The 27,856-nt window shown below is 42.1% G+C and overlaps 1 protein-coding gene across 1 annotated transcript; it reads left to right on the top strand.

The window, feature by feature from the left end:
- On the top strand, positions 1 to 27,441 carry mtmr11 (myotubularin related protein 11). The gene is made up of 17 exons (XM_068570411.1): positions 1 to 546; positions 7,478 to 7,547; positions 12,830 to 12,966; positions 13,135 to 13,204; positions 13,886 to 14,025; positions 14,542 to 14,626; positions 16,125 to 16,272; positions 16,510 to 16,597; positions 17,542 to 17,630; positions 18,166 to 18,293; positions 19,640 to 19,718; positions 20,149 to 20,219; positions 22,474 to 22,646; positions 22,768 to 22,938; positions 23,235 to 23,444; positions 24,473 to 24,790; positions 26,724 to 27,441. Exons 1-17 carry the CDS (start codon positions 490 to 492, stop codon positions 27,192 to 27,194), a joined length of 2,505 nt encoding a protein of 834 aa, XP_068426512.1. The 5' UTR covers positions 1 to 489; the 3' UTR covers positions 27,195 to 27,441.
- Positions 27,442 to 27,856: the final 415 nt, after the last annotated feature.

Raw genomic sequence — 27,856 nt, 5'->3', positions numbered from 1 at the left:
GTTTCACTATGGCGAACGTATAAACAAACAGAGCCCAATGGGTTGGAAAACGGCAGTAACGGTGCACACGTCTCTGCAGTGGTGACTAACTAACACCAGTGAGTTAACGGTCCGGTGACTGGCGGTTGGGTTTTCGGCGAGGGTGTGCTCTCGGGACACGGATGCTGTCAGCGCGGATAGCGATGGGAAAAACAAAGCGACAATAGTTCGCTTGTCCCTGAACACCTCGGCGGTGGCAGCCGGTGAAGCAGACCAACCGTTACCGGACCCTTTCTTCTTCTTCTTCTTCTTCTTCTTCTTCTTCTTCTTCTTCTTCTTCTTCTCCTCGTTTTCTTTTTCTTCTTCTTCTCTCTCTGCTATAAAATGACTAGAGGAGAGCAATTGACACAGCGACAGTTATCTTAGAATATCTTGTGGGGTTTTTTTTCATCATTTTTTGGGTGTTTTTTGTCTTCCTTTTTTTAATCGAGTTGATTATTGTCGTCAAAAATGTTGACGGGATCTAAAACGACGTTCAAAGTGAGACAAATGCTCCCGGATATCAAGGTAAGGTCCCAACGTTGAATTAGTTAACCCAGGTTAGGTTAGCTCACGGTGACTGGCGTTAGTTAGCGTTATTTTGTTAGCTTTATACAGTGACTTTAACAGTAGTAGAATTTATTTCATTTATCCCGTTTTAAACGGTCGCACAACTATAGACCGAGCTTTAATTTTAGGTATTAAAAACTGGAGTTTTTTTATTTTACCTTTATTAATTTCTATGCTTTTAAAATGTATAGTTTGGTTTGTGTTTAATAGTAATTTAACCCCCATCTTCTCTGTTCTTGGGATTTGTCACTGCTTTAGTGTGAAGTGTGTCGGTAATAGTCAGGTAAATCATGATTCGAGCTTTGAGTTCTCGCTGTATGTTTATTTCACAACAGTCAATAATATTGGTCTTAGTGGTGCATGTCAACAGTCCTGGTGTGAGGTGACCCCCGAGAGCACATGCAGCAGGAAACGCCATCATTCACCATGCAGAGCTGTACATGTTACATTCAGGTAGTTTATTGCCTCCTCAGGGGTCTCTCTGTGAGCCTCTTTCAGATTTGGTCTCCTGTTCTGGGCTGCAAAGGGCTGCTGTTCCCTCCTGTCTGGCCAACACCCCCTGTTTTGGGGGGATGCATAACTACCCTAACATAACGTCTCTCTCTTTGGCTGCTTGCCTTTTAAAGACCAATTAAGGGGTGGCTAATTTTTGTCATTTCTAGTGGCATGGGGGGGTTCCCTCATATGGGATTAAGATGCTGTGCAGTCACCATTATCTCCCGTGCAGCGAACAGCTGTAATGAATTGCTTTGGAATGCTCAAAGTAAAGAATCCTTGCATTTCAAGTAATCAGGGAGTTACTGCCCCAGTTTTTGGAGCACCTGGTAGGATGGAGGGTCCAGAGGACTTGTTTGGTGGACAGCACAAAACAATGTGTGTGTAAGTGTGTGTGTGTGTGTGTACACGCAGTGTGAATGTGCTCACTCCTTTGGGAACAGGCCATCAGCTCCGTCTTTGTGTTGCCGGGCTTTTTTTGTCCACTCCCTGGTTATTTTCAGCAGCCGCGGGGGGAAACGGTAACAGATGCCTCTTTGCTCTGCCTCCAGGGCGAGGCTTGCATGTGGAGTGTGTGTGTGTGTGTGGGGGGGTGGGGGGGGCGCACAACATCTGGCTGTCGCCATGGAGATGACAGTCTGGAGGAAGAGGCGTTTATTTTTTATTTTTATTTGATTACCTCCGAGTGAGACAAGTAGACATCATCACGTAGTATGAGAATGTGGCCAAGCCGAGGATATGTTAATGTAGAGTAGTAGGCTGTGTAGATGATATGCACAGGCCACCCACACACTCCCGTGGGTTTCACTTCCATGAGCACGCATTAAGACTGCTTTAGAAAACTGAATCCAATAATCAGGCTGAATTTGGGCCATATGGTTTTAGCAGTTTGCATCTACTGAAGAATCTTCTCTTCTTTTAATACCTAAGTAATTTTTGGACGGCATGAATTATGACAGGGCTGTAACTAAACCCATGTTTATTTAGTGGATTACTTTCTTGATGAATCAATTATTTGTTTTACAAGAACAGTACGAAAATAGGTGTGTCACAATGCCTTAAAGCCACAAACGTCTTCAAATTGCTTGGTTTGTTCGGCCAATAGTCCAGAAATCCAAAGAAATCTAGTTTACAGTCGCGTAAGACAAAGAAAAGCAGTTGATCCTCACAATTTAAGAAGCTTGAAGGAGGCAAACATTTGGCATTTTTGCTTAAAATATGAAGGAATAAGAAAACAGCAGTCCTGCTTCATAAGGATGCTGAGGCTTGCATCATAGCAGGCTTATTCAGGCTTATTTTTGGCTCTGCCAATCCCCTGGAGTTCACTCTATCTGCATCTCCCAGCCAGCTTTGAAGCAGTCAGCATGAAAGGCACACAGCACAAAGCTCCACAGAAGCAAAAAAAGAAAATGCCAGAGGACGGATCATCTGAGCTCTGTTCCGAGCAGCTGAAGATCCAAGCCTGATATGAGTGGGCCACAAGCAGTACAGTCACCAACACCCGCTCCCACCGGACACAGACACAACATTCACTGAAAGCCCCTGAGCTGCCGAGGATCCCACTGCTTAAACACAGCACGACAATGGGCTCCTCTTAATGGCTGATCAGATTTATGGTCCCCTTTTGGAGGGTGTATCGATCTGGCATGGGGTGATAATTAACCACAGGCACGATTCACTCGCCAAAGGGCAGAGGGCCAAAGTCCTTTGTTTTCGAGTGTATGTAATGGCTGTGATCATCTAACTTGTGGGAACCGAACCGTCGGGAGCAGAGGCGACTGTCGAAAAGCTTGTCACGCATGTCTAAAAATGATGTTGAGCCACCGAGGACGCAATCTGCTGCATTTGATGTTCCCCTCATCCGTTCGGCTGGCGCTGACATTTGCAATGATGTGAATGTTAATGAAACTCTAAAGAGGTTCAGAGATGCAAGTGTGCTCCAGAGACCAAAGAGGAGGAAACACATCATTGATGGACATGCTGCAGTTTGTGGCTGAAGGACATGTGACCTTTTAGTAACTCGCGGAGTGGTCCGGAATTGGTAAAAAATGTTATTTGTGAATGCAGGCTGACGATCCCCTGACCTTTCATTTAGTGCCACTATGTGGTCAACGTGTGTGGCTTTGATTGAAGTGTCTCAACCACAATCTGATAGACTATTCTGAAATTTGGTCATGAAGATTTCCTGATCCCTCATCCGAGGCCTTTTTATTTGGGTATTTTGTCTACAGAGGTCAATCTCTTTTTCTTTTTTTTTTCATTTACATAAATGCTGATTTACATATCTAACTTTTTAGTGTTGAGCTGTACTCTGTGTTCATCGGGAAAAGAAAACGTTAGCATTCACTCAACATGGTCAACATCACGTTGCTAAACATCGGACTGTAAGCGTCTTCAATGTGAGCATGATCGCATGCTATTTACTCGTTAGCCTCTAGGCTAACGTACCGCCGTACCTATGGTACAAACCTTTACTACTAAAATGCTATTGTGTTTGGTTGTATATGTCCTTTGACCCTTCCTATGCAGACCTTGTGATCATTAACTGCACAAACATCTGTTTAGCTGAACAATTCAGCCCTAAGAGGAGGGGATAATGATAACACGCTGTGAGAAAATTAATTGCAAATGATTCAGTGGGGACACCATTAAAAGAGTCAGTAGTTATCTGTTTGTTGTGCATCGAGAAGTCTAGACTGATGTTATAATGAAGAATGGATAAGAAGAATGCCGAGTCGACACAGCTGTAAATATGCCGTTGTTTCCAGGCTTTCATCGAAGATTCCAGAATAAAACGTTGCAGTAAGGAGAGCTGTTCTAAATGCAGGAGACTTCCACAGAGAAATGGGTAAAAAGCTGGAGATCCACGATAGTGAGATGCAGACATTTTCTCATGAAATATTTATCCTCTGGATTCTCAATTCATGAAACATTGATTCATATTTCACTCTATATTTCAGAATCTGTTTGTCTTTTCTGTCACGTTGAGTCCAAAATGCAGCTTTTGCTGTAATGCAGTTATTTATTATACACTAACTATAGGTTGTTCCACTGCTGAATATACAGTATATTAAGGGCAGTTATTTTTGTCCTTTTGCTTTTAGTGCATTAATATATTTCATATTATATAAAGAGCAGTATAGTATTGCAGGTCTGCTTTGAGAGGAGAGACAAGGAATTGAAGGAAAGACACGGTGAAGTTCTCAGTCTAATTTGTTTCTTGTAGACAAAAAAAGAGATATCATGTTGTTCTGCATGGAGTAAGAGGAAACGCTTCAAAGAGAGACACTTTTAGCAATACTACATCATGTTCTCATTTTCCTTCCAAGCCAATGAAAAGCTCAATACAAAGGAACAGGGTTGTGACTCTGTTCAGCACAGCGAGCAGCGGCAAAAAGGGTCTTTCACAAGTCCAAGAGAAGCTTTCAAAAGACACTCTGATTGTTCGTCTCACCAACGGACGGCCACTGTGTGTTTTATCTCAAATGGGTCAACCACACATTTTAAAGAAATCTACACTTGACAAATTACAACTTTGTTTCATGTATGCATTATTGAAAACATATACACGTGTTGAAGATTGAATGGATGAGATAAAATAAATGGGAGTTGACAGGCTTTTGTTTTTTTTCTTCATCAGTAAAACAAACGATATACGCTTGTCTTTTTAATTGGATTCAATGTCAAAAGTATGTTACAATTTTCAGGACAATAGAAACATTCAGGCTTCCTCATGTGGCTTAAAGGTGTACTGCGGATGTAAAAGATAGCGGAAGGATGTCAATGCTACATTTTTTGGCGCCCCTGACAGATTATCTTTGGGACAGATTTTTCTCTTAACTCCTAGTTATCTCATTGCATTGTTCTACGTAAAATAAGAATTTTATTGTTTGGGCATTCTATTCTTCCAGTGTTCCTCCAAAAGTCCCGTTTGTTCCCCCCCCCCCCCACTGTTGTTGTATAAGAAGGGAGAAGTATGTTCCAGACCCAGGAACAAGTACACTTTAGTGCATTGCAGAAATCTGGCCGCAGTAACAAGGGGAAGCCATGAGCAATGGAAACTGCAATAAGTCTTGGCTGCTGTCCCTGAGGATGAAGGGAAGGAGCAGAGGAGGGCAAAAGTGGGGCAGAGAGGGGGAGAGACAGAGACGCAATGCAAGTGACACGATTAACGCAAAAGTAAAATGTTAGCCAAAACACGGCCCTGCAAATGTGTTTTTGGAGTGATATGTGACTCTCAGATGAAGGCAGCTTTGCAGCAAAATTATGCTTGGATATTATCTTGTTTCCATTTTCCTTATCTCGGTTGCTCGGTTTACGTCTGTGGTGCAAAACCTGCAAGTGAAGAAGAATGCAAATTCACATAAAATTGAAACAAAATAATGCAACTGCTGTTCTGTCACAAATCAATCTTATGCTATTGAACCGATGGGAGCTGCACTCGTAAATCCCTTATCACATTATGTACACGGCCCGGTCTGCAGCGCATTGCCAGCAGTACTTCACCTTGTGTATCACAGAGTTATCTAGCGAGTTCACTTGCCTCGCAAGACCCTGAGGCCTAAGTCTACCAGTCTTGTCGACCCTGAAAGGACACTCGACTCAAAATAAATAACAAAACAAGTCTTAATAAGCCTCTAATGTTCTTGAAAAGAGGAGAAGGAATTCAGCCGCAGGTTTGCAGTGGGTGTTGATGGAGAGACTGAGGGAAAGCATAAAACATTTTAGGGCCAGATGAGAGCAAAAACTGAACAATGCTTTGGCAAGCAGAAACTAAGTCTTGTAAAATGTGAGTGTCCTGCTGTATAATCAAAAATGGTTTGTTTTTCTCCAGCAGTTTTTACTAGAAGAGCTTTCTGCCTTGTAATTTGGTCAGTGACATGGTTGGAACTATGGCCAGATTTTTAAATGTATGTCAGGCCATGCTATTGATTAATGCTTGTAGATTTCTTTGTAGATGTTTCATTTAAGTTGGCAGTATAGAACCATGTTATAACTCGCCCATGTGAGATTATTATTTCTCGTATTATGTGGGTCCATTCAAGCAGTTTCATACTACCATGATCTTGGCTGAGTTTAATGAATGGGTGAATGAATATGTACGATGAGAGCTACGTGACACTGGAGTCAAATTCCATGTATTTGTAAACACACATGGCCAATGAAGCTTATTTTCTTTTTAAGCAGTTTACAAAGTGTTCTATCCTACATTTTCATTTTCGAAAAGTGTTGTAAATGTATGGTTACGTTACCAGAGTGTATGAATTAAAATATTTGCTTCATATTGCATTATATAAAAAACTAAAACCTTCTTGATAACTAACCTAACCTTAACCCCAATTGCAGAATCTATGCTCACACAAAGAAAACCACCAGCTATGAATAAGTGTGATTTTACGAGCTTTTAAAAGGGCAAAGGTGCTCATTGTTAAACTTTATTTTTTATGAGGGGCCACAGACTTGGTCTTCACGAGCAGGCTGCTAACACACATCTGTTAGCGTAGCACTGGCGACTGAGTGGATCCATTGTTGTTCAAGAGTTCATGCTGACTCGCAGAAACGTTTGGCGACAGAGCTGGTGCCGTAAACTGAAACGATGATTAATGGTTCTTACCGTGGGCAAAACTCAGATGGAATAGCTGAGGAAGATGTTTTGAGGCTCAACAACGTATAGTTTTCACGGATGCCTGACTCTATTTCTGTGCGGGCTTGATCACCACCTGTGTAATCACGGTGTCCTCTCACGTTGCAGGCCTTAGCGTATTATGGGATTTGAAGTCGATAAATGTAAATGGCCTTCGCAAGCAGGAGGGGGGGTTCGCAGAGAAGTTAATTGTAAGCATATGTTCTGTAGAGCTGCAGTCTGATTATAGAAACCTCTGTGGCTCTGAGGGCTAGTGTTGGATTCTTGCTTGTAGAAAAGTACGTGAGGCTTCATGACTCTTATAGAAAGCAAAAACAATCAGCAACATGGAAAGTAAGAATCGTGGAGCACTGAGTGGTCGACTTTTCTTCTTTGTCTGAATTGAAAATGAGTCCATTGAGACCAGCCATACTTTTGAACTTTAATTCTAATAGACAAGACCGGAGATGACATATGATGCTTATTGATTGAAGAATTAAAAGAGTCCGCGGGCATAGGTTAGAAATATTTTGTTTCTTGCCGGAGTCGGATGAGAAGACCGGTTCCACTCACGCGTGTTATATTTGAGGCTCCATCCACAGGCCAGTTAGCTTAGCGTTGCACGAAGAGTAATCCTTACTCATGGCAAGAAAGCAAACGAGCAAGTCCCTGAGATGTCAAACTATTCCTTTAAACACAGGGCATCTCTTGTCTCATTGATTGCTCTGGAGGAGGATTAAACCGTGCTAATGTCTGCTGTTTCTCTTACAGGAGAGGATGCTGAGTCAAAGTGGCGTGGCCGCACGGAGTCGAGATGTTTTTGGGCTACGCTGCCTACCAGGTAGGGTTGTGCTTTTCAATGTACTATTGTACTTCCTAAATAATGACAAATGACCATTGCAGCCAGTCAGGCGCAATAAATGTATAAACATTCTGAAATGATACAACACCTCTCAACACAAACTTCAATCGACAACTGCCACGCTGCTCTAGGACCAGATTAAATACAGAAAACTGCTGCTGCATTCATTGTTTTCTGTGGTTTGAAATCTCTGTGTTGCACTTACAGCCACACCTGGACCAGGAATGTCAGGGCAGGCGCTTTCCCTTTATGAGATGGGAAACATCAGCTGATAAAAAGCAAATCTGAACATACAAAAGGGTTTTCTGCGTGTGGTCAAGATCAAACGAGTCTTGTAGCTTTATTGCAAAATGAAAAGTGCTCTGATGTCAACAAAATAAAGTTATAATCGGCAGCTGAAGGTGAGGCGTTGCAGAGCTTAAGATAATAGACGCTTGCAACACAAAGACTGACTTATAGTCAATGCAGAATTTAACCGTTTGCGAGCAACACCACTACAAATGTATATTACAAGTCAGTGTTGTGTATTCACATTTGTATTATTCACTTTGTGTTAACGAGTGACAGTTGTGGTCACTTTCTGGTTGGCCTCGCTGTGTTCTTGGAGCACACCATCCTGCACTCCCCCAGGGTGGACTAACTGAAACATTGTTAAGTCCCGCCCCTTGAAGCCTGACGAGCCAATCATAGCTTAGCAAAGGGTCAATTTTGTTGTTATGTTGCCCCACCAACTGTGATCCTGATCACCCTGAAATCACTCCACTTTCCTCCGTCTGCTGTCGAGAGCTGATCCAAATAGTTTAACCAGAGGTCGACCCTCGTAACCCAAGTGATAATCTGCTTGTTGGTGCTGGGCCACAGACAATCTTTGATGCTGCAGTCTCAGTTGTTTCCTGAGCCCAAACCCTGCTCATATTTCTGTGTCAGCACCACCCTGCTGGAGCTTTTTATGACAATGGCAGCAGACCAGAGGGCCTGGATCTGAGACCGGTTTATCTTTTAATACTGAACATCAGCAGTTACTTACAGCGCTCTTCGCCAGAGCAGATGTAAAGGAGTGTGTGGGTGTGTTCGACAGGAGATTACGAGGTGGGGAGATGCCTCCATGGTGTTTTTAGTCTCAGCACATCATCCTATGACCTTTTCAGTTTAAATTTGTTCACAAAAACTTCGAATATAAGTTCAATTTTACGTCATATTTGTTTTGATGGTTTTATTCTTTTTTTTCTAATTAAGATCCTGTAAGTCATAATTGTGAGACAGTTAAGTCATAATTATGAGATACTATCTTATAATTATGACTTAACGATCTCATAATTTCAGTATAGCATTGAATAATTTGGACTTCGCAATACAACCTTCGTAGGTAACAGCCAACGAGAGGAAGCTAACATGTAGAATAGTGATAATTATCAATGCTATTTTCGGCTATTTTGACAGCAGTGTCTCGATATGTTTATCTTAACCACAGATACTTCATCGAATTTTTGAGACGGTATCTCATAAATATGAGATTATAATTACAGGATCTTAATTGTTTCATCACTGTGGCGTAAATCGGCCTCCATACCTTTCACACAAAAACAGTTATACACAAACAGCACACACAATCATTCATGTCAGCCTTTCTTATCATTCAGAGTCAGCTTCATTTGTTTTTCAGCAGTGTGTTTTCATCCAATACTTTCCAGACACAGCTGATCCTTGACACACGGAGATCCTATTCTTAGCTGTTAACATTCCACTGTGAAATGTTGACTCTCCTTACCTCATATTCTTATCCCCCTGCCGGCTTTCAACTTCATCTCCATCTCCAACACCATCCTACCCCTCCCCCCGTACCTCCCTTCACTCTCTCTCCCTCTTTATTTATTTTTTTCACTAACACCGAGGAGCTAAATTTACTAGCTAATTAGCCTGCTGTAAATGTATTGTTTGATTTCATTTTGAACACCTTATGTAAACCGATTCAGATTTCAGGCAGGGAAATTGATCCCCTTGGCCCAGTGCACGTTTTGCGGAGTAAGTGTTGAGACAATTTGTGAGAACAAGTTCACTTTCAGACACAAAGGAGTCGCGAGTCGGTGTTACCCCACCGAGGAAAAAGGGCTCACATTGCACCTGTAGACTCTCTCTTTCTCTTTCATGCACGTACTCTGCAGAAGGATGGATCATCAGTCCACGCTGCATACATTTGTTTTCGATTTCTGGGGGTTCAGTAGTGGTGCTTTTGTTGCATGGCCGGATATATATATATATATATATATATATATATATATATATATATATATATATATATATATATATATATATATATATATATATATATATATATTAAAAGGCTCAAGCCGTCTCAAGCTCAATCCACCGACAAGTTGAGAACAACTACGGGAATCTCAAAATCAGAAATATCTTTGCAGAAGTTGTCCCGTTCTCCCAGTAGTTAACGGGCAGTGCTCGGTGTCCCCGGTGTTCTCATGTGACACCGGGACACAGGACCGCAGAAACCGAGCCGGCTTGCGGGAGGGCAAACGGGTCAGGACAGCTCCGGCAGCCATAGGTAGATCATGTACCTTTTCAAAGCTGCGAGAGGGGGAGGGGGTATACTGTCCATTCACACACAATGCCAAGAGTCCAGGACCCCCTTCAGAGCAACTTCACAATCCCCTTTCTCCACAGTCTTATGTTACTGTGGGATTAAAAGGCTGTCAATCAGCTTTATACCTCGTTGATTGATGGACAAGAGGCCAGAGCATCGATGTTTGTATACTTGGGTTTCGATCTTTAAATCGGGTATTAAATTCTCTTTTATTTTTTTGGTGGGACTTTTATATTTCTGATACTCAATATGTCTGGAGACATAGTGTATTATATTGTTGTTTAAACTATAATACATACAACTTCTGGGGATTTTTCTCCTTGTGTGAATAACCTCATCAGTGACTAGCTTATTGAAACAACTGGATTCCTAGATTCCACCCAACATGGCCCATTCCTGGTCTTTACTCGTCCTCTCAGTGAGTCGAGGAGGGCCTGGAACCTTTTCTGCTCGGCATGCATCCTTTGCTGGAAATGAGGAACAAATCTGGATGAAAACAAATAAAACTGAGACTGAGAGCGTGTGGTTCAAATCCTTCTCAGCTGTATTTTCTCAGGCTGATTCTTCAGGTCACTCTCTCCTCATCAGTGGCCGCAACATCAACAGAAGCCACTGAAGACATTAAAGTGGAAACTAATATTGAAAGTTCATGTGGAAAAACTTCCTTTATTTTTTGCCTAACAAGGAATGCAAACACTTTTAAAATACTTTCTTTAACACATCCCTGAAATATTCTGGTCTTGTAATGTTTCATCCAACGGTTAAATATTTAAACCTTTCTCCCTCGCAGTCCGCCATTGGTCTGTCCATTAAGCTCACATCTCATCTTGGATACATATGTTTGTTTTTTTCTCGCGTCTGCTTCTGCAAGGATTAGAGGTTAAAGAAGCTACTGCGTTCATACAGCAATCGTTACAGTCTCTCCGTAGCTCTCCAGGAAGCACATAAAATGTTTTATTGATTAAAGGACAACAGTCTTGTAAAACACATTCACTTTTTCACAGCTGACTCATTTAGGGCTGAATCACCTGCTCACACAAACATCGTAAATCTCACCAAAGGGTGCTCAGGAGCCTCTACTCCCGGCCTTTCTCTTCCTCCCCCCAGCTCTGAAATCTGCACGCTACAGGAATGTTTTCAGCTCTGTTGCACCCTGGGGAGACATTAAAACATGGCCTCGGGAAAAGCTACAGATTGTCCTTTAGAAAGACAACAAGGGTTCACTTGTGTCCACTGTGATACTACGCATCTCAAATCTGTCGCGACATCATGTTGTTTGGTCGGATTTAATTGATAAGTCCAGCCTCGGGTTCCATGCCTGCTTTGGAGGTAAAAGGGAATCGGCATAATCATAGAGCGCACCCGAAAAACTCCTTAAACACTTCTTGTGCAATCAGTAAATTATGCTCTTGGAAATAAAGGCCCCTCTTTCTCTCAAAGCACAAACAAGTGTTTCATGTGTAAAAATGTCTTCTTCCTGTTTACGCTTTAAACTAAGCAGCCCAACTGCAAATCTGTCATGTTCAGTGTGAAGGACCGAGCTCGTTCCTTCCACATGTGCAGGGAAGGAATGTTGTAGTTTTCTTCCGTTTTTTATGGACGAGCAGTCTTTCCTCAGCTATTTCATGCTCTTTTGAGCCCATATGAAAATATTTGCCGTGCCATGTGTTTGTCCAAACACAAAGCCCATTTTCTCATCGCTACCCGAACCTGGACTCTGTTGCCATGGAAACCCACAGTCTAGCTGGCAAAGGCTTTGTATTCCTGTGAGGAGCTAAAATCTGCTGTGTGTGTGTGTGTGTGTGTGTGTGTGTGCGTGTGAGAGAAACTGTTCCTTGTCAGAGAATTCTTTGGGTGAAAAGTTTTGTTTTTGGGAGCTTTTGTCCTGGAATTTCAACGCTTCTTCAACCTTCCTCTCCACTAGTGTATTTATCACTTGGTCTCAATCAACAGATTACTATTACCAGATAACATTTCTCAAAATCTATATATTTATTTTACAGATTTAAACTTTCATCTAAAGCCTATTCAGTAGACCATATTCATCTTCTCAGTCATAAACCCTCATTGGCCTTTCCTTAAACAATGGTTACCCAATTATTAAAAATGTTTTGCAAATCATCCTCTGAATTTCATTTCTCGTGCAGTTTTCAAATATTACTTGATTTTATATCTACAACAACTTCCTGTGTGTTAAAATGGCCATTGAAACGTCTTTGGGAGATCTCTGCTATACCTCTGTGAATTATAACTTAGATTTGGTGTTTCACCAATAAAACTTGTCAGGTTTCAAGCGTTTATCAGCAAACAGATGAGTGTAATATCACTTAGAACAGAGTCTCTGGCATCTGTAAGACAGCTTTTCTGTTGTTGTCCTTCCTGCTCCTCCCGGTTCCTCCTCTGTGACCTGTGGACTTGCAACAATAAACAGCTTGACCTTTCTGTTTGAAGATATTCGTTACACCCACTCCCAGTAGCTCCCTCAGTGAACTTTTCATGCTGCTGTTTGTTTCTCTGTTTCACTTCCTGTTATGTATCCTCTGAAGAGCCCCCACCTCAGCACACTCGGTTATGTAATTTCATCTGACATGTAGAAAACTGCAATACCCAGAAGCTCCATCCTGTAACCGCTGCATTCCACCTCCCTTTTGTCCCCCACTAGGCGAGTGTGTGCTTCAGCGAGCCATTATGGTGAGGAAGAAGTTGACTGCCAGGGAAGGAAGGGGTTGGGTGTCTGGGACCCTCTTCTGTACCCACTTCAGAGTGGCCTTTGTGCCGCAGGACAGTCCCAAACCTGACGTGAGTCCTTCTTAGCATCTTTGCGGATTAAATACTCATACTTTATCATGCTGTAATAACTTGTTGTTATTGTCTGTTTGAAAGAATGATTCATTGTGAAAAACATGAAAGTATATTTTTTTTGGAGTACATGTATATATTTGTATTTAAATACCCATCATGTTGCAGGACAATGCAGATCCAGTACTTTTAGGAGATTATGATGTGGCTTTGGCGTCCATAGAGAAGGTTGTGGTTGGTAAGTAAAACCTTAATCTATGTCCACATTTGAACTGCTGACCAGAAAGACTGCAGAGGATATATTGCAATGACTGGAGATCGTTGTGTCCAATCAAAGACTAGTAAACTGTATAGCATGCCTTCTGCTGTGATGACATAAATACTACAGCTAACAACGATCAGATTTTATTTTTCCATACTTATGTTACTTATAATGAAGATAAGACGACACTGTCATCTTTCATAGTCAGTTAAAACGGTTTTGATAAAACTTCCAAACAGAGTGGTTATGATTATCATTAAATTAGTTTGGATGAAAATTATGATTTTTAGACTTTCCAACACCGTGACAATTCAAAGTACGAGAGAGGTGTTTACTGAATGTAAGAAAACATGCTAACCATAAAATATTATCAAAAATGGAATTTAAATTCATATAAAATTTAAGGTTTATAAACTTGCATGATAGCCGTAACTATGGATTCGTATTACAAGTAATAAGGAAAGTTCTCTCTCCATTATTCATAAAATGTAATTATGCAAAATTTGATATTTAAATAATGTGTGGGTTTTTTGGCTCCTTTGCAAAGTTATTTTCAGTATAGTCCACATACTATACATCACGCGTACTTCAGGTGTTTTCTGGTTCTTGCCCCAATTTTCTGTCTAATGTTGAATAAGCCCGCCTCCTGTGTTGCAGTGGGACCAAACAGGACCAAACTAGTGACCCCAAACTCCTCACTGAAGTTCACTCCGGAGGAGCTGGTGCTTTACTGCAAAGACCTGCGAGTCATCTGCTTCCTGTTCGACCGCCTCACTCCTGACGCACAAGTCATTGAGGTGTGTGTTCATCCTCTGATTTAAGGAATTTGATCTTCTCATTTTAGTTCCTAAAAGCTACAAAAGACTGAACTCTTGTGTGTCCAGTCCAAAAACAGGAAATTGCAGACAACCACAGATGTTCTTTTCCAGCCTTTAGAACAACTCTTTATAGTTTTTTGTTATTGAATGCAGGTTTTTTTCCTTGTTCTTTTTAAATCAAGTTAATTCTCTGTGTGTTTCAGTATGCCCTATTTTATGCCTTTTTTTTATATGCGCTTTCAAAATTATTCTCCTAGAGATGTGTGTGTATTTGCATGAGCCTGCATCTTTCAGGGGGCTGTGTGTATGTGTTGGCTTAGATTCAAGGCTCTGGTTACTGTCATTCTGTTCTCCAGTCATTTCAGAGTCTAAAGACTTCTGCGTGGAGAAGCTGATCGGTGCCATACACCGCTGATCAGACTCTGCGCGGCATTGATCTTGAAAGATGATGACCTTTTGTCATGTTGATGGGCTTACTGTGGTTTCCCTCCTCAGATAACCTACACCATCGCCAAGACCTACCAGCCTCTTAAACCAGGGTCCGTTTTATCTTTCCAGAACGCTGCCCTGGGGAGTGTAGGTGAGTAGATTAATGCACTAACCCTCGTATACAGCTCATATAGAGCCAGACATATTCCCTCCCTGGACCCGATACAATAGCTCATCAGTCTGTCTATCATCCTGCAGCTATGGTGAGTCATCAAGGACAAAGAGAGGGAGCTTCAATATAGCTCACATATTTTTGAGGTTTTCCATCATTTGGTTTGGTTATACTAGACAATATAAATGATGATAGGTGATTCAGTCTAAATAGTGTATAAATCTGCATGTGTGAACCTATTCACAACAATCTTAACATACTAACCTCGAGCAAATAGTCTGTAGAGTATAATGCAGAAATACGTGTTGAATTAAATAATGTTTCCGGCTCCATAGTGTGTCTGTCTGTTTGGATGTGTATGACACGGAAATGATCTATGAAGTATTTATCAGTAAATCTGTCAATCATTCTTTTCTGTGCATATTTCACTGTGATGATTATTCATAGAAATAACAGCTCCGTAAAAGTGAGAAATGTCCACATGACTCAAATACACAGCATGAACGTGTCAGTCATGCACTGCACTTGCTTTCTAAAGGTTTGTGTGTTTTCTCCTGATGAGCCTTCCATCAAGTCTGTTCTCACTTTGATTTTCACTCGCTCTCGATCCAGGAACAGAATGTACCCAAGAAATACTGCTTGGCCTTCACACAAGACTTCCACTCCGTTTGATCTATTTTGGTTTCTGTCTACGTCTACAAACGTTAAACAGGGAACATAATCATATCTGTGCAGACCAGAATGACAGAATAAAAAGCTCACATCCTCTCGGTTGGCAAAATTATAAACAAACTCTCGGCCATTATGATTAAAAATGTTCTCTTTGAAACCATGCCCAGATGTGAGGAAATCTCTGACTGGTTTGAAAGCAAGTCACAAAACATTTTCATGGGCGGATTTTGACGGAGATTGAAAGCCTCAATTTATGAAAGGTTAAACCACAGTAAATAAACGAAATACTGTGCTATCAGGGAGGGAATCCAACACAGTGTCAGCAAATGTAACATACTTTACCTCTTTTTAATAAAACAAAAATGATTATGCCCAATTGTAACTAAGCCACTGGCTGTTCACCACAACCATATACAGTAATATGAGCCTGGCTGTACAATATATTATGCTATGTTAAAGCCACGGCAGGCTGACCAGGCTGTGGTAGACTGTCAGCGGTTGGATAAATAATGCAGGGCCCCCCCTATAAAACAAGTCGCAAGATGACCTACAGTTAAACTCTGCCTCAGGGGTCAAGTGTGTCCAGTGTGTGGTCAGTGCGTTGACGACGTGACTTTAACATTGTGATTCTCCAAAAGACTCAATTGCAGTTGTTGTGTTTGTTTAAATTATAAACAAAAAGTCACAATATTGTCACACACTGTACCTGGTCATGTCACTGAGTGTGTTATCAGTATGAAAACAATATTTGCTCTCCGACATAAGATATCGTGTATTATTGAGATGTTACTTTTTTTTCTCGCAGAAATGAAGCAGTTTCTAAGCAACCGTCGGCGAAACACCCACATGAACTGGTTTGAGTCTGCCTCGGACTGGGAGCAAGAGCTGGAGCGATGCGGGGCCACTGGCTGGAGAGTCAGCTCAGTCAACGACCGCTTCGAGATGTCCACCAGGTAAAATCTCATTTGAGGTGAATAGTAATCAACAATTCTTGGGTTTTTAAAGCCATGTTTTAACGTGGTACAATATGGAATATCCATTTCCCAGATATGAGGCACAGTCGAGTCTAAACTTCTATCAACCACTCGGTCTGCCCCATTGATGTGTTCTGAAAGGTCAAACCGGTGGCGCTTTGAATACATAAAAATCTCATCCATTCAAAACAGTGCATTCTTTCTGTTTCCTGTCAGCCTGCCGAGATCCATCGTGGTTCCACAGAAGGTCTTGGACACTGAGCTGAAGAAAAGCTTCGCCCACTTCAATGAAGGACGCATCCCTGTGAGTGCACTTAGTGTTGCAAAATGTTCTGATTTATCTGCCACTTCACGCACCACCATTTGTAAAAGATTGGTTCATTAAAGACCCAGTGAAACTGAATTTAGAGCACTTTAGCTTCTCTACTGTGACTAATCCTCAGTGAAATATTTAAGCGGCGTACAGTCACAAGAGGGTATTAAATAAAATATCTTCCATTTGATTGGACGGCTGCAAAGGGGGCGTGCTTACAATGCAGTGCGATATGAGCGACAGAGGACTCCAGCTCCACTCACACGTCCCTCGTCGCAAAGATGCAGAGTGATTGATGGATGGATGTCATGATATCGTTTGTTGAAATTACTCATAACTAGTTTACGTACGCACACTTAATATTAAGGAAAATCATTTAAACTTGATTTTAATTCATATGTTAACAGCCATTTTATTTTTTAAAAAAAAATTGTATTTCATTTGTATATTTTACACATATTTTTCTTATTATTCGGTCCTTGACTGTATGTGTAAATACTGTATTTGTAACTCCAAAACCAAGACACTAAATAAATGTAATTGACGGTAGAGCTGCTTTCAAAACATGTTTATGATGCTTCAGGGACGATACTCCTTTAATATTCGAACTGTAAACCAACTGTGCTGCCATAGAATAAACCACATTTGTTTATACAAATTCAAACAAACAAAGTCTCTCAACTGGAGCCTTAAATACAAACAACATTACATGTTTGACTTGACATTGTCGTGCTGTAAGGAGGTGCTGATTTTCACAATTTGTCCTTCCCTAGTGCATATTAAATATTGCTAAATAAAGATGCAGCCATCTTTAAATACATCTTCCTTTTTTAATAACATTCCTGTGAGAGAAATTACAACCGATTGCCTTTGAGGGAGTTTTAACAATGTGGAACGTGTTATTAAAGAGGGGGAAATGGTGTTTTGTGTTGTAGCGCTGGTGTTGGCGACACCCTCGAGGCAGTGATCTACTGCGAATGGCCAGCTTCCAGAACAACATCTACCACGAGAAGGACGACATCAGGTGTGTTTGTTATTGTGTATGTGTGTCAGCTTTAGGATTAACATGTGGATGTGTTCAAAGAAGGTTTAGCTGTAGTCTTGACTGTAGACTAACTCTCACAAGACAAAGCAGTAGAACAGGAAACTAATAACAGGTTTGATGTCACGCCTTAAAGTTACAGCTGGAAACAAGCAATTAGCAGTCTGTTTATTTTAAATCATCCTGTAGAGAAGATGCAGTGTTGTGATTGTTAGTTATGTGAATACAGGAAACAAAACTACTGAAATAGTCCTCACAAACATATTTGCTGAGCCTAAATACTGCAAGCTGTTAAAGGAGCTTGAGACTCCAGTTTAAAAGCAACATAATTCAGAATTAAGTCAGAATAGCAGACTCAACTTTCATTAGGTTTTTACAGCAGATGTAACATTTAAACCAACTTCTTCTGAAAACTAGTGTTCACAAAGACGTGACTAAAAAGCCACCGAAAGGCAGACAACCTATTTGCAAAGTTTGCCGATGTGGCAGTGTGTTAACAGCAGGGTGTGCTCTCTAGAAACCTGGAGATGGTCCTGTTTGGTTGCCAGTCGTCTCTGTGTGTGGTGGTGGAGCTGGGCGAGGAGCTGCCCTCACCTGCAGATATCCAGCTGGCTCACGGCCGCCTGCGCGCCCTCAGTCTGGGAGGTGGGGATGAAACGCACATAACACCTGAGCAAATATGTATTTACGCCCAGCATAAAAGAAAACCTCTTGCACCTACTGAATTGTGACAAATAAAGCATCCTTTTATTCACGTAAAGATAAAATATGCCTAAAGACAACTAGACCCATGTTCTATATTTGGTTGAATTGTGTCACATTATCCCAAATGTTTCCAATAACTTTGAGAAATCCGTAATTTGTCATAAATTGGCTTTTTAATCATGTCGTCTCGCAGTGGCTCCTTGGGGCCCCCTAACAGCAGAAAATTACATATTCCACATTTAAGCCACTTTGTCATCCAAACCACTGAGGCTCTCTATATTTTCCACAAAATGCCTGCTTTCTTTTCTACATTTAAGAATCTATAACGACATCACTCTTTTGTAGAGTTGTTTTGGGTCTGAAACTCCAGCACAAGCAGCTCACAACAGGCTTTGTGACATGGCCTTTTTTGTTTTGTTTTTGTCATGTAGGCACACATAGAACATTCCACAGTTGAGTAAACAGATAGATGACAAACCTCATAGCCGTCTACAAACTACTGGCCCTGGAACTGAAACGCTGAGCTGTCACACGCACTCACACACACACTCTCTTTTGCACACGGACAATGTGTAAAGGTCATCGATTATCACGGTTCACACATTTGTCTGCTCAGTGTTTTGTCTTTTGTGCGTAAGTGCGTCACAGCTCAGACGACTGTTGTGATGTATTTGGTCGGCTCACTGAAAGTGAGCTTTGAGTCTTCACAACAGCTAAATATGAAATTAGACTTTGCGGATTGAATTAAAGGCGTCTCTGTCTGATGTTTATTTTCCATTCAGGGTCCCAATTTAGATGTGGATGATTTATTTTGAGGAAGTAGCTTTTCATTTGTTGTGAAATAGTTGTTTTATGTTTTGAATAACACATTCTGTTCTCAGTCAGCAACGGCTGTATTAAAAAGTACTCATTTTAATGTGAGTTGACCCCAATCAGTGTCAGATTGTTCAATTGACAATAGTTGAAGTTGGATCTTTGGGTAAAACTTAGGCAAAAAAACAGGCAAAAGCTTTATACATTAAATTGTCAAGTTCATGACCCTATTTGCTAAATGAGCTTTCAGCATTTTGAAAAGAAACCCAAGACATGTTTTAATCAAAGCTTTTAGTAATAATACATCTTTATTTATAAATGCACACTATATCTTGTGTTGTGTCTGCTGTTATTTATTTGTTCTAACCATCAAATCAGCTGGACTGCAGAGATCATCCTTACTGAGCCCTTTTAAGGCTTCGGTGCATTTGTTGCGATGCATAATGTCTGAACATGAACTGTTTTGCTTACAGATATCTCCACATCTGTGTCAGTGCCTGACGACAAATGGCTATCTACCCTGGAAAGCACCCACTGGCTGGACTACACCAGGTAACGGCTCTGATTGGCCAGTCTGGAATACCTGGAATACAATTTTATAAGTACCATATTTAAATGCAGCATCCAAAGATTTCAGCTTTCTGTTCACTTGGGATCAATTTACTGTACGTTGGTTAAGTGCATCATCCTTGATAAGGAAACCCAAGAACGTTTCTCCAATGTTCATTACCTTGTTATTACTGGGAAAGATTCAGTGTAGCATGTATTTATTTACTAATTTGTGAATGTAGAAATAATTATTGTAATTGGCTTCACCCTCACAATTATAGGGAAACTTGAATACTAGATTATAACATTAGTGTTGTTTATATTCCTCAGTTATTACAGTATTTTTGACATATTTGTGATGTGATTGCTGCGTTTGTAAACATAATGAGAGGAATCTGGTAAGATATAATCCACGTGGCTCTCTGTCCCCCAGGGCCTGTCTGAGGAAGGCTTCAGAGGTTGCCTGCCTGCTCCGTGGCGGTCACCTGACTGTGGCACTGCAAGGTGAGTCACGTGACCCAGGCGTCGGCTCATATTATTCAATCCATTCATTATTCACGGCGTCTCCCTCTCATTATTCCCACATTAAGGCTTGTCCTGAAGTAGCGATATACCAGCGACAAGCACACTCTACTGAGCCTACATGCACACCGTCAATAGGCCCTTTGTGTCACCAGGCTGGAAATTAATAATAATAATAATAATATATTATTAAAGATATAAATTAATCTTAAGACCTTCGTACATTATGTTAATATAACATTTGTATTTTTAACATAAAGCAAATAGTTTTATAACTACTTATGACTATAAAGATGCACACAGTATGTGTCGCTGTACTGTGGGATTGAAAGAATACAGCCCACATTTGGCTAACAGATGTTTTACGTCTGTAACTGTTGTTAGCTGATAGCCAAACACAGCATCCAAAACACTTATAGTGAGCACAATACATATCTTGCCACAGAGTAGGGCCTGGGGTTCAAAGATGCACTCGGGTTGTGGTCTGCCCTGAATCGGCGCTGAGGAAAAGCTGCTGTGGTGTCGCGCAAGCTGTTGGAAATAATGGGTTTGCTGCATTCTGTGTGAAAAGCCCATTAGCTAGTGAGTGAGGAGTCAGCATGCAGTCAATAGCGTCATAAAGCAGGCAGTACAAGTTGTTTTCACCACAATCACAAGAGTTACTTAAGCTTGCAGCCATAAATGAGCGCTCAAAATATTGAGCAGTTTTCTGCAGCAGAATGCGAAAGACGAAGAGGTTCCCATACGCGACCGATCAAGAACATACTTCTTCAGAATCTGAATCAGCTTTAATGGCCATGTGTGTTTACACATACATGGAATATGACTCCGTTTTCACATAGCTTTCCATACTTTTATACATACACAATACATACTTCAATATAAACCCATACGTATGCTGCCACGGTTACTCTCAAGCCCCATCTGACTCTTGCTTTGTTGGAGTGTCCGCCTTAGAACAAGAGGGTCACCTCTCACAGTGTGTCGAGATAAAGATGACGCTGGCTATTGTTTGTTGTGGAGTAGAGGTGTCAACTGATCTCCAATTGGCAGTGAGTTGGATCAGGTGACAGGGAAAGCTGCTGGTCAGACCAGGTAAACCCAAATCGTGCAGTGAGGCTGAGCTCAGAGTGTCTGCCTGGGGCTCCTGTCTGCAAAGTCTTCAGCTTTCACCTCCTCAAGTTATTGCCAACAGGTTTATTGTGTTGTTGTTGTTCTGACTCTGTACATTGTCAATCCTGAGGCTACTGAGACATTTTGTCTGCCATCCAAGCTGTACTTATAGTGCCTCAGAGTGAAAGGAGAGGGACATAAAAAATAGAAAAAGGAGGGTGTTTTTAAAGAGATAATATGTTGCAGTAGATTCTATTTGATGACTCATTTCCCAGACAGTAGGATGTTGTTGATTTCTGATCATCTGGTCTGGCTTCCTGTGGGGAATTCATAAACACCCAGAGAGACAGACACGACACTGCTTACTCAAACAATGGCCGTTTTCAGCTGAGGATGTTTACTGCTTACAGCTGCGGGCTTTCTCTGCCACTCCGCAGCTGTAAGCGACCCAACATCAGGCCGGTCTTCATGAGGCCTGTTTAGGTTCATATATCAAGTAGTGCTTCAAGTCTCCTTCATGCAGCAGAGCTGACTCTGGCTGGGTCAGCCGTAAATATCCCTCTGCAGAAATGACTCACCGCACAAGCCCAAGAAAACTTGGTCTCTCCACATGCCTTTTCCTCTTGCTCTTGTTTTGCATGGCACTGGGTTTTTGGTCTTTGTATTCATTGTCATCACTTTTATCTGCAAGTCTGTCCAATTGACATTTGCTTTGCCTTTTTGCTCCCTCTCCCTTTTGTTGAACTGAATAGGCCTGAAAAAGATTCAGAGTAGAATTAAAGGGTGTTTGTAAATTAAAGGGTTGTTTTTCTGTCGTGGTGCTCTAAAAAACGTTAAACGCTTTAGCTCAACACACAGTTCAGGTAGATATCCATGAATTATATCAAACTTACTCTTCACCTTTTTCCAAGAGAAGTCTTAAACTAATAAAGCCACAGGTATTTTAGTAATGCAGGAGGAATCCAACACTTCACCTAAATGCTAAAATGATCATTACTAAGATATAGAAATGCATTCATAATAATGAAACAACAATGTTGCTGTTCTCCTGTCTGTTCATGTAAAAACAACAGGTAACAGCATAGAAGTTGAAGGCCTTTCAGCATGGGTTTATACGTTACAGAGGCGGACGACCGGGACATGGCCTGTGTGGTGTCCAGCCTGGTGCAGGTGATGTGCGACCCTCACTGTCGGACCCAGCACGGTTTCCAGAGCCTGGTACAGAAGGAGTGGGTGATGGCCGGCCACCGCTTCTACAGCCGCATCAACTACCACCGTGACAACGACAAGGAAGAGGTGAGAGTGACAATCACAAGTTTAACTGTGGAGATTTGGAAGTATACGTGCTAAAGAGAAATAAATAAAGTTAACTTGCCTGCTGACTTCGCTCCTCTCTGCTGTCTCTTGGTCCCTGCAGGCTCCAGTCTTCCTTCTCTTCCTGGACTGTGTTTGGCAGCTCTTCTCCCAGTATCCCTCTCGCTTCCAGCTGACAGATGACTTCCTGTTGGCCCTGCATGACAGCATCCACCTGCCACTCTTCTCCAGCTTCTTGGCCAACTGCCAGCGTGAGAGATGCAAACGCTCCCAGGTACTGGACACCTGAGAGGGGCTTTAGTATTTTGGCAACTCTATTGTGTCATCATTATAAAGGAGGCTTAGGGAGTGACACTATATTTATTTTAAAGTCCTTACAATATAGTTTGCTGCAGACACTAGAGATATGTCAGGATTTATGTGATACTTAATTTCCATGTTTTGTTTTTCATGGCAAAAGACCCTAGACAAATCCCTATTACCCATATAATCTATGAGAACACGTGTGCACAACGTTGCATTGAAAAAAAAAAAAAAACACTTTCAAAATGTATATCCCTCTCTACCCAGAACCTCGGGCAGTCCTACACACCAGTCAATGGCTGGAGAGATGTGGAGTCTTCCTCAGATCCCTCTGACCCACCTCTGCCCTCGGTGTGGGACTGGTCCCTGCAGTACAGCAAGCACAGACGAGACCGCTTCACCCAACCCGTCCCCCCAATCCCTCCTCTCCAACCACTGCTCAATGGCAACCTCAACACCAACCCAGACACACACAGGGTAGGTGACTCCTTCTTGATGCAACACACCCTCTAGTGGCTATGGTGGGGTCTTTAGATTTAACTGCAGACTCCAGAGAGCATCTCATGTTGGGATTTTCATTTCCTTGTAGCTTTTGACTTAAAACTTATCAGTTTGGTTTGTATCTAAACAGTTTTATGCAAAGGCAGATGTCAGTTTGGATGCTTACTAAAGGATTGGTGGAAAACAAACACTCTTCAGTGATGAATAAAAGTTAATATTAAAGACCTTAAATCAGGTTGTATTAAGGGGAAACTTGTCACCTGTAATGTAGAAACTTTACTGTATTTGTAACAAAGAAGCTAGAAATATTATATTAGTAAAAGTCTAATATAGCATAGATATTAAAGTCATGTAAAAACAAAAACAAGTCTTTCCGTGAAAATGTGTGCCAACAAAAACAACATCAACAAGCACAAGTATGCCTGGTTCAGTTCTCGCTCTGGTTTTTGTGACCGGCGGTAGTTTGGAGAGACAGAGCTTCTCATTTCCTCGTGGTGAAATATCTGGAAGTGCGTGACTCACGGTCACCAGTCACTCATGTGTAGACTCCTGACCTAGACTCCTTGCGTCGTGTGAACAGTGCGGCGATCTGACGATTATGAAAGTCCTGTAGTGTGAACACAACTTTACTGAGCTGAGATAATATTTTCAACGGGCCACTGCACCATCTTGTGGTAGCCATAAAATATGCATCTACCCCAAAATGACTCCTTGGGAACAGGGTGACCATGATGCCTTTCAAATTGAGCATCGGCTCATTTCTGAGATGTATTGCTCTTTTCTGGTAAGAGGACTGCAGATCAGACATGTTAGGTTACTATTATCTTTAAATACATAGCTACAGGACACTGCAGTAAATTCCCTTTACACCTCATGGCACATGGTTGAGACCTACGTCACACAATATTAGCTTGTTACTGCGAGTGGAACTTCTTATATTAAAATACTTAAGCAGGTGTCTGTGACCTAAAATCTTGACTCACGGTAGCTTTTCCTCCCGCCAGCTGGCTGACACCATCCCCGGCTCCGTCTTCCTCCTCTCTCGAGGCATCTTCTCCTGTCCTGCTAACCTGCTTCCTTGGCGCGGCGGCAGTTCAGGCGTTTACAAGAAGAGCCACCGGAGGGCGGCGTCCTCGGAGAACGTGCCCGGCCTGGAGAGGCTGCTGAAAGCCTGGGCCCTGGCTGAGTTTCCCCAAGGCCTCACTTCCACCGCTGGACCCCAAGGACCGCTTGACCCCTATGAGCCCTTACTGCCTCTCCTCATGGGGCCCTGCATGGGCCTGTGGAAGGAGTGCTACCTCCGGGGGGCGCTCCATGCACAGGTAAGATAGATTTTTCCCATAGGTGGTTTGGAATACTTCAATAAGAATGAAAGTGAAGTGACATACACTTCAGATTCTCAACAAAACATGTGTTTACTGATTCTTTTGGTTCTGTGCCACAGCCTGCTGTAACTAATGCATCAGTCTCACAGAACTCCATTGTTTCCTTTAGACACTCTCATTAGAGAACCACTCAACTATTTATTTCTAAATCACCAGAAACAAAATCAGGGTAACTTGGCATTTAGTATTTGCATTATAATGATTATTTTAAGCATGCATTTAAAGCCAAATATATATTTTAAAACATGCATCAGATAGGCGGCACTAATCACTGGCTGTCTAATTTAAATATTGCAGGATTTAGTGTCAAGTGGGCGACGTCGTCCACATCGTTTATTTATTTAAATTTGGCCCACAAAACCTCCGTGAGGCTCCACATATCTGCTGCGTTACATCTTCTCACATCATGGCTTCTTGTTCGAGTCTCTTTGAAGTGCAGATTAGTTTGAGCTGTTGATCGGGGAACTCCCGACATGGAGGCGGTGCAGCCTTTGTGATGTCTGCAGCAGCGCTGATCCGTGTCCCTGCGGTGATGTCAAGAATAGTCGAGGGCCGAGTGGGTGGATGCAGTCGTCTGTTTAATGGGAGCTGCAGAGGACCAAGTTCCACCTATCAAACGGCTCAAACGTCTAACTCAGGTTAACGGTGCAGAGAGATTAGAGTAAATTTTGTTCTTCGGTGTAATTTAAGTGTTTCCCCTTCAATTTCACACACCATTAAAGTGTGCCCCTCCCTCACCCCCGCAGGCCAACAAAAACCCTTTTCTGTCTTTTTCTCTTAGCAGCGTTGACATAAGATCTATTCATTCAGAAATCACTGTGCTTGGGAACCTCTGCACAGCTCAACTCCAAAGCAAACACCAGTTAGTTTTATTACCCAGAGAACTGGAGCAGCAGCCAGTCTAAGTCTGGTTTAATGCAGCTGTTGGCAGCAGTTTCCTTGCCGTGTCACAGTTGTAGCAACATCTTGACACGACTCCAAACAAAACTCACGTGTGATGCATTTTAGCGCAACCAGAACACTGACAAACATCCTAAAAAATACTGTACACCTCCCTAACTGTGTCGACAACAAAAACCTAAATGTTGTTTTTCCGGCTTAGCTTCTTGGGTTTTCACAACGGCCGGCGTAGTTCTCCTACGGGGTTGAAACACTGGATGCGCTTTACCACTAAACGACGCCAAATCCAAACATTGCACATTTAACGAAAATGCTTGGTGATACTCAATTTTGATGTTAGTTCATCTTTCATTAGTTTCCAAATCCCCTACCTTCCTTTGTTTTTTGCACCCAGACACAAGAGGGTGGAACAAAAAAACATATCCACAGCCATTGCTCAGCCTCAGAGCAAAAAAGAACATTCCATGCTGTACAACCAAATGCGAGCTAAGACAATTTTAGCCGCCAAAAATGAACATCATGCTGTATTGAAGAAGATTTGCAACTACAGGTTGAGGTTTCATGAATAAAGAGAAGTAGAGTCATTTTCTCACAGACTCTGACTTGTTTTTACATCTGGAGGAGTCGCCCCCTGATGGCCTTTAGAAATAATGCAGGTTTAAGCAGTTTATCATACTACATTGGCTTTACTTCTTAGAACCTAACGTTGTCGTCTGGTAGACACACCTCATATTTTATTTTACAGGGAGTAAAAATCATTTGATTTTGATAGAATAAATATTTAGAAATAAATAATTTACTGTTTAATGGGTGCACAATATGACAGATGATGGGATCGAAAAGGCATTTTTGTCTGAACTTGAAGTGATCATTTAAAAACCCCTCTGGTGGGAGCGATGAGAAGAAGTTACGTTGATGACCACTGAAGTTAAGTGTGAGAGTACTCAACCATGTTCCCTTCCGTCCTCAGGCGTTCTCCCACCCCATCTCAGCTAACCACCCCCACCCTGTGGAGCTGCTGGCTCGGGAAGTGCAGCAGCTCAAAGACAAGCTCGCACAGGTGTCCACCAGCACGGATCCAAGCCCGCCCACCAAGCTGGCCGAGCCCCGGCGGGCCGACACCAACCTGAACCAAAACACCAACAACGGCACCTTCCTCTTCCCGGCATCGCGGCCTCCGAGCATGGCGGCGCCCAGAGCGGCTCCCAGAGCGGCGCCCCCTCCTACCTCCACCAACCACCAGACCTCCAGGGGCCCCCCACCCGCCTCAGCTCCACCACCCAGGCTCGGCCACAAAGACAATAGCGGTGGCGGCGGCAACAAGCACACGTTCCTGTTCGGACCCCCTCCTGTAGCAGAGGCCCGCCTCGACCAGCGCTATTACCCAGCACCCAATAATGCCAAGCTGCCGAAGAGCAACGGGTCCTCGATAGCTTCCTGAGGTCGGGTCCTTGTCTTAACTCTTCTCAGATATGATACAGATCCGGTGCTATCAACAAATCATCTGCACAATATGAAACCGACCTTTCGCTCCCTGGTATTATGTACAGAGGAGGCCCAGGCATTTCTTTCCTGTTAAACAGTATTTGATCGGCTATAAGGTGAATAAAACAGTATGAAATAATCAGTGTATGGGCGCTCATCTCTGCTCTGCATCGTCTGTACTGTATTAAAAGAATGTGACAACTGTTTTGTATATTTGTAAAGAATACCTTAGAGTTCAATATTCCAATCATGAAATATATCCAAGACAAACAAGTGCTGAAGATGCTAAACAATCTAGAACAGCTGAGCTTTGGAAGCAGTTGAAACTGTCTCGACACATTTTGTAAACGCCATGTCCCCCCTAGGAAGGAAGGCTTGTAGTTTTCATTTTTAGACTCTTATTCTAAATGGGCCATGGATGGTGGTGTGATGAGGCGGATCTTAAGGGCCCTTTGACAGGACATGAACCTGTGTGACCTTTTTTTTTTTACAATCAGCTCTTTGATTCTTTATGTCACGCTAATGTGCAAAACATTTACGTTTTTGTATTTCGGCTCTGAATAGAAAAGCAGAACACTGTTTGGACACTAATCGCTTTTGAAAAGTCATTTTTTGTAA

Source organism: Clinocottus analis, unplaced genomic scaffold (assembly GCF_023055335.1).
Source record: "Clinocottus analis isolate CAN_PGR_092001 unplaced genomic scaffold, fCliAna1.0.p SCAF_9, whole genome shotgun sequence".
NCBI classification, from domain to species: Eukaryota; Metazoa; Chordata; class Actinopteri; order Perciformes; family Cottidae; genus Clinocottus; species Clinocottus analis.
This window is presented reverse-complemented; position numbering and strand designations above follow the sequence as displayed.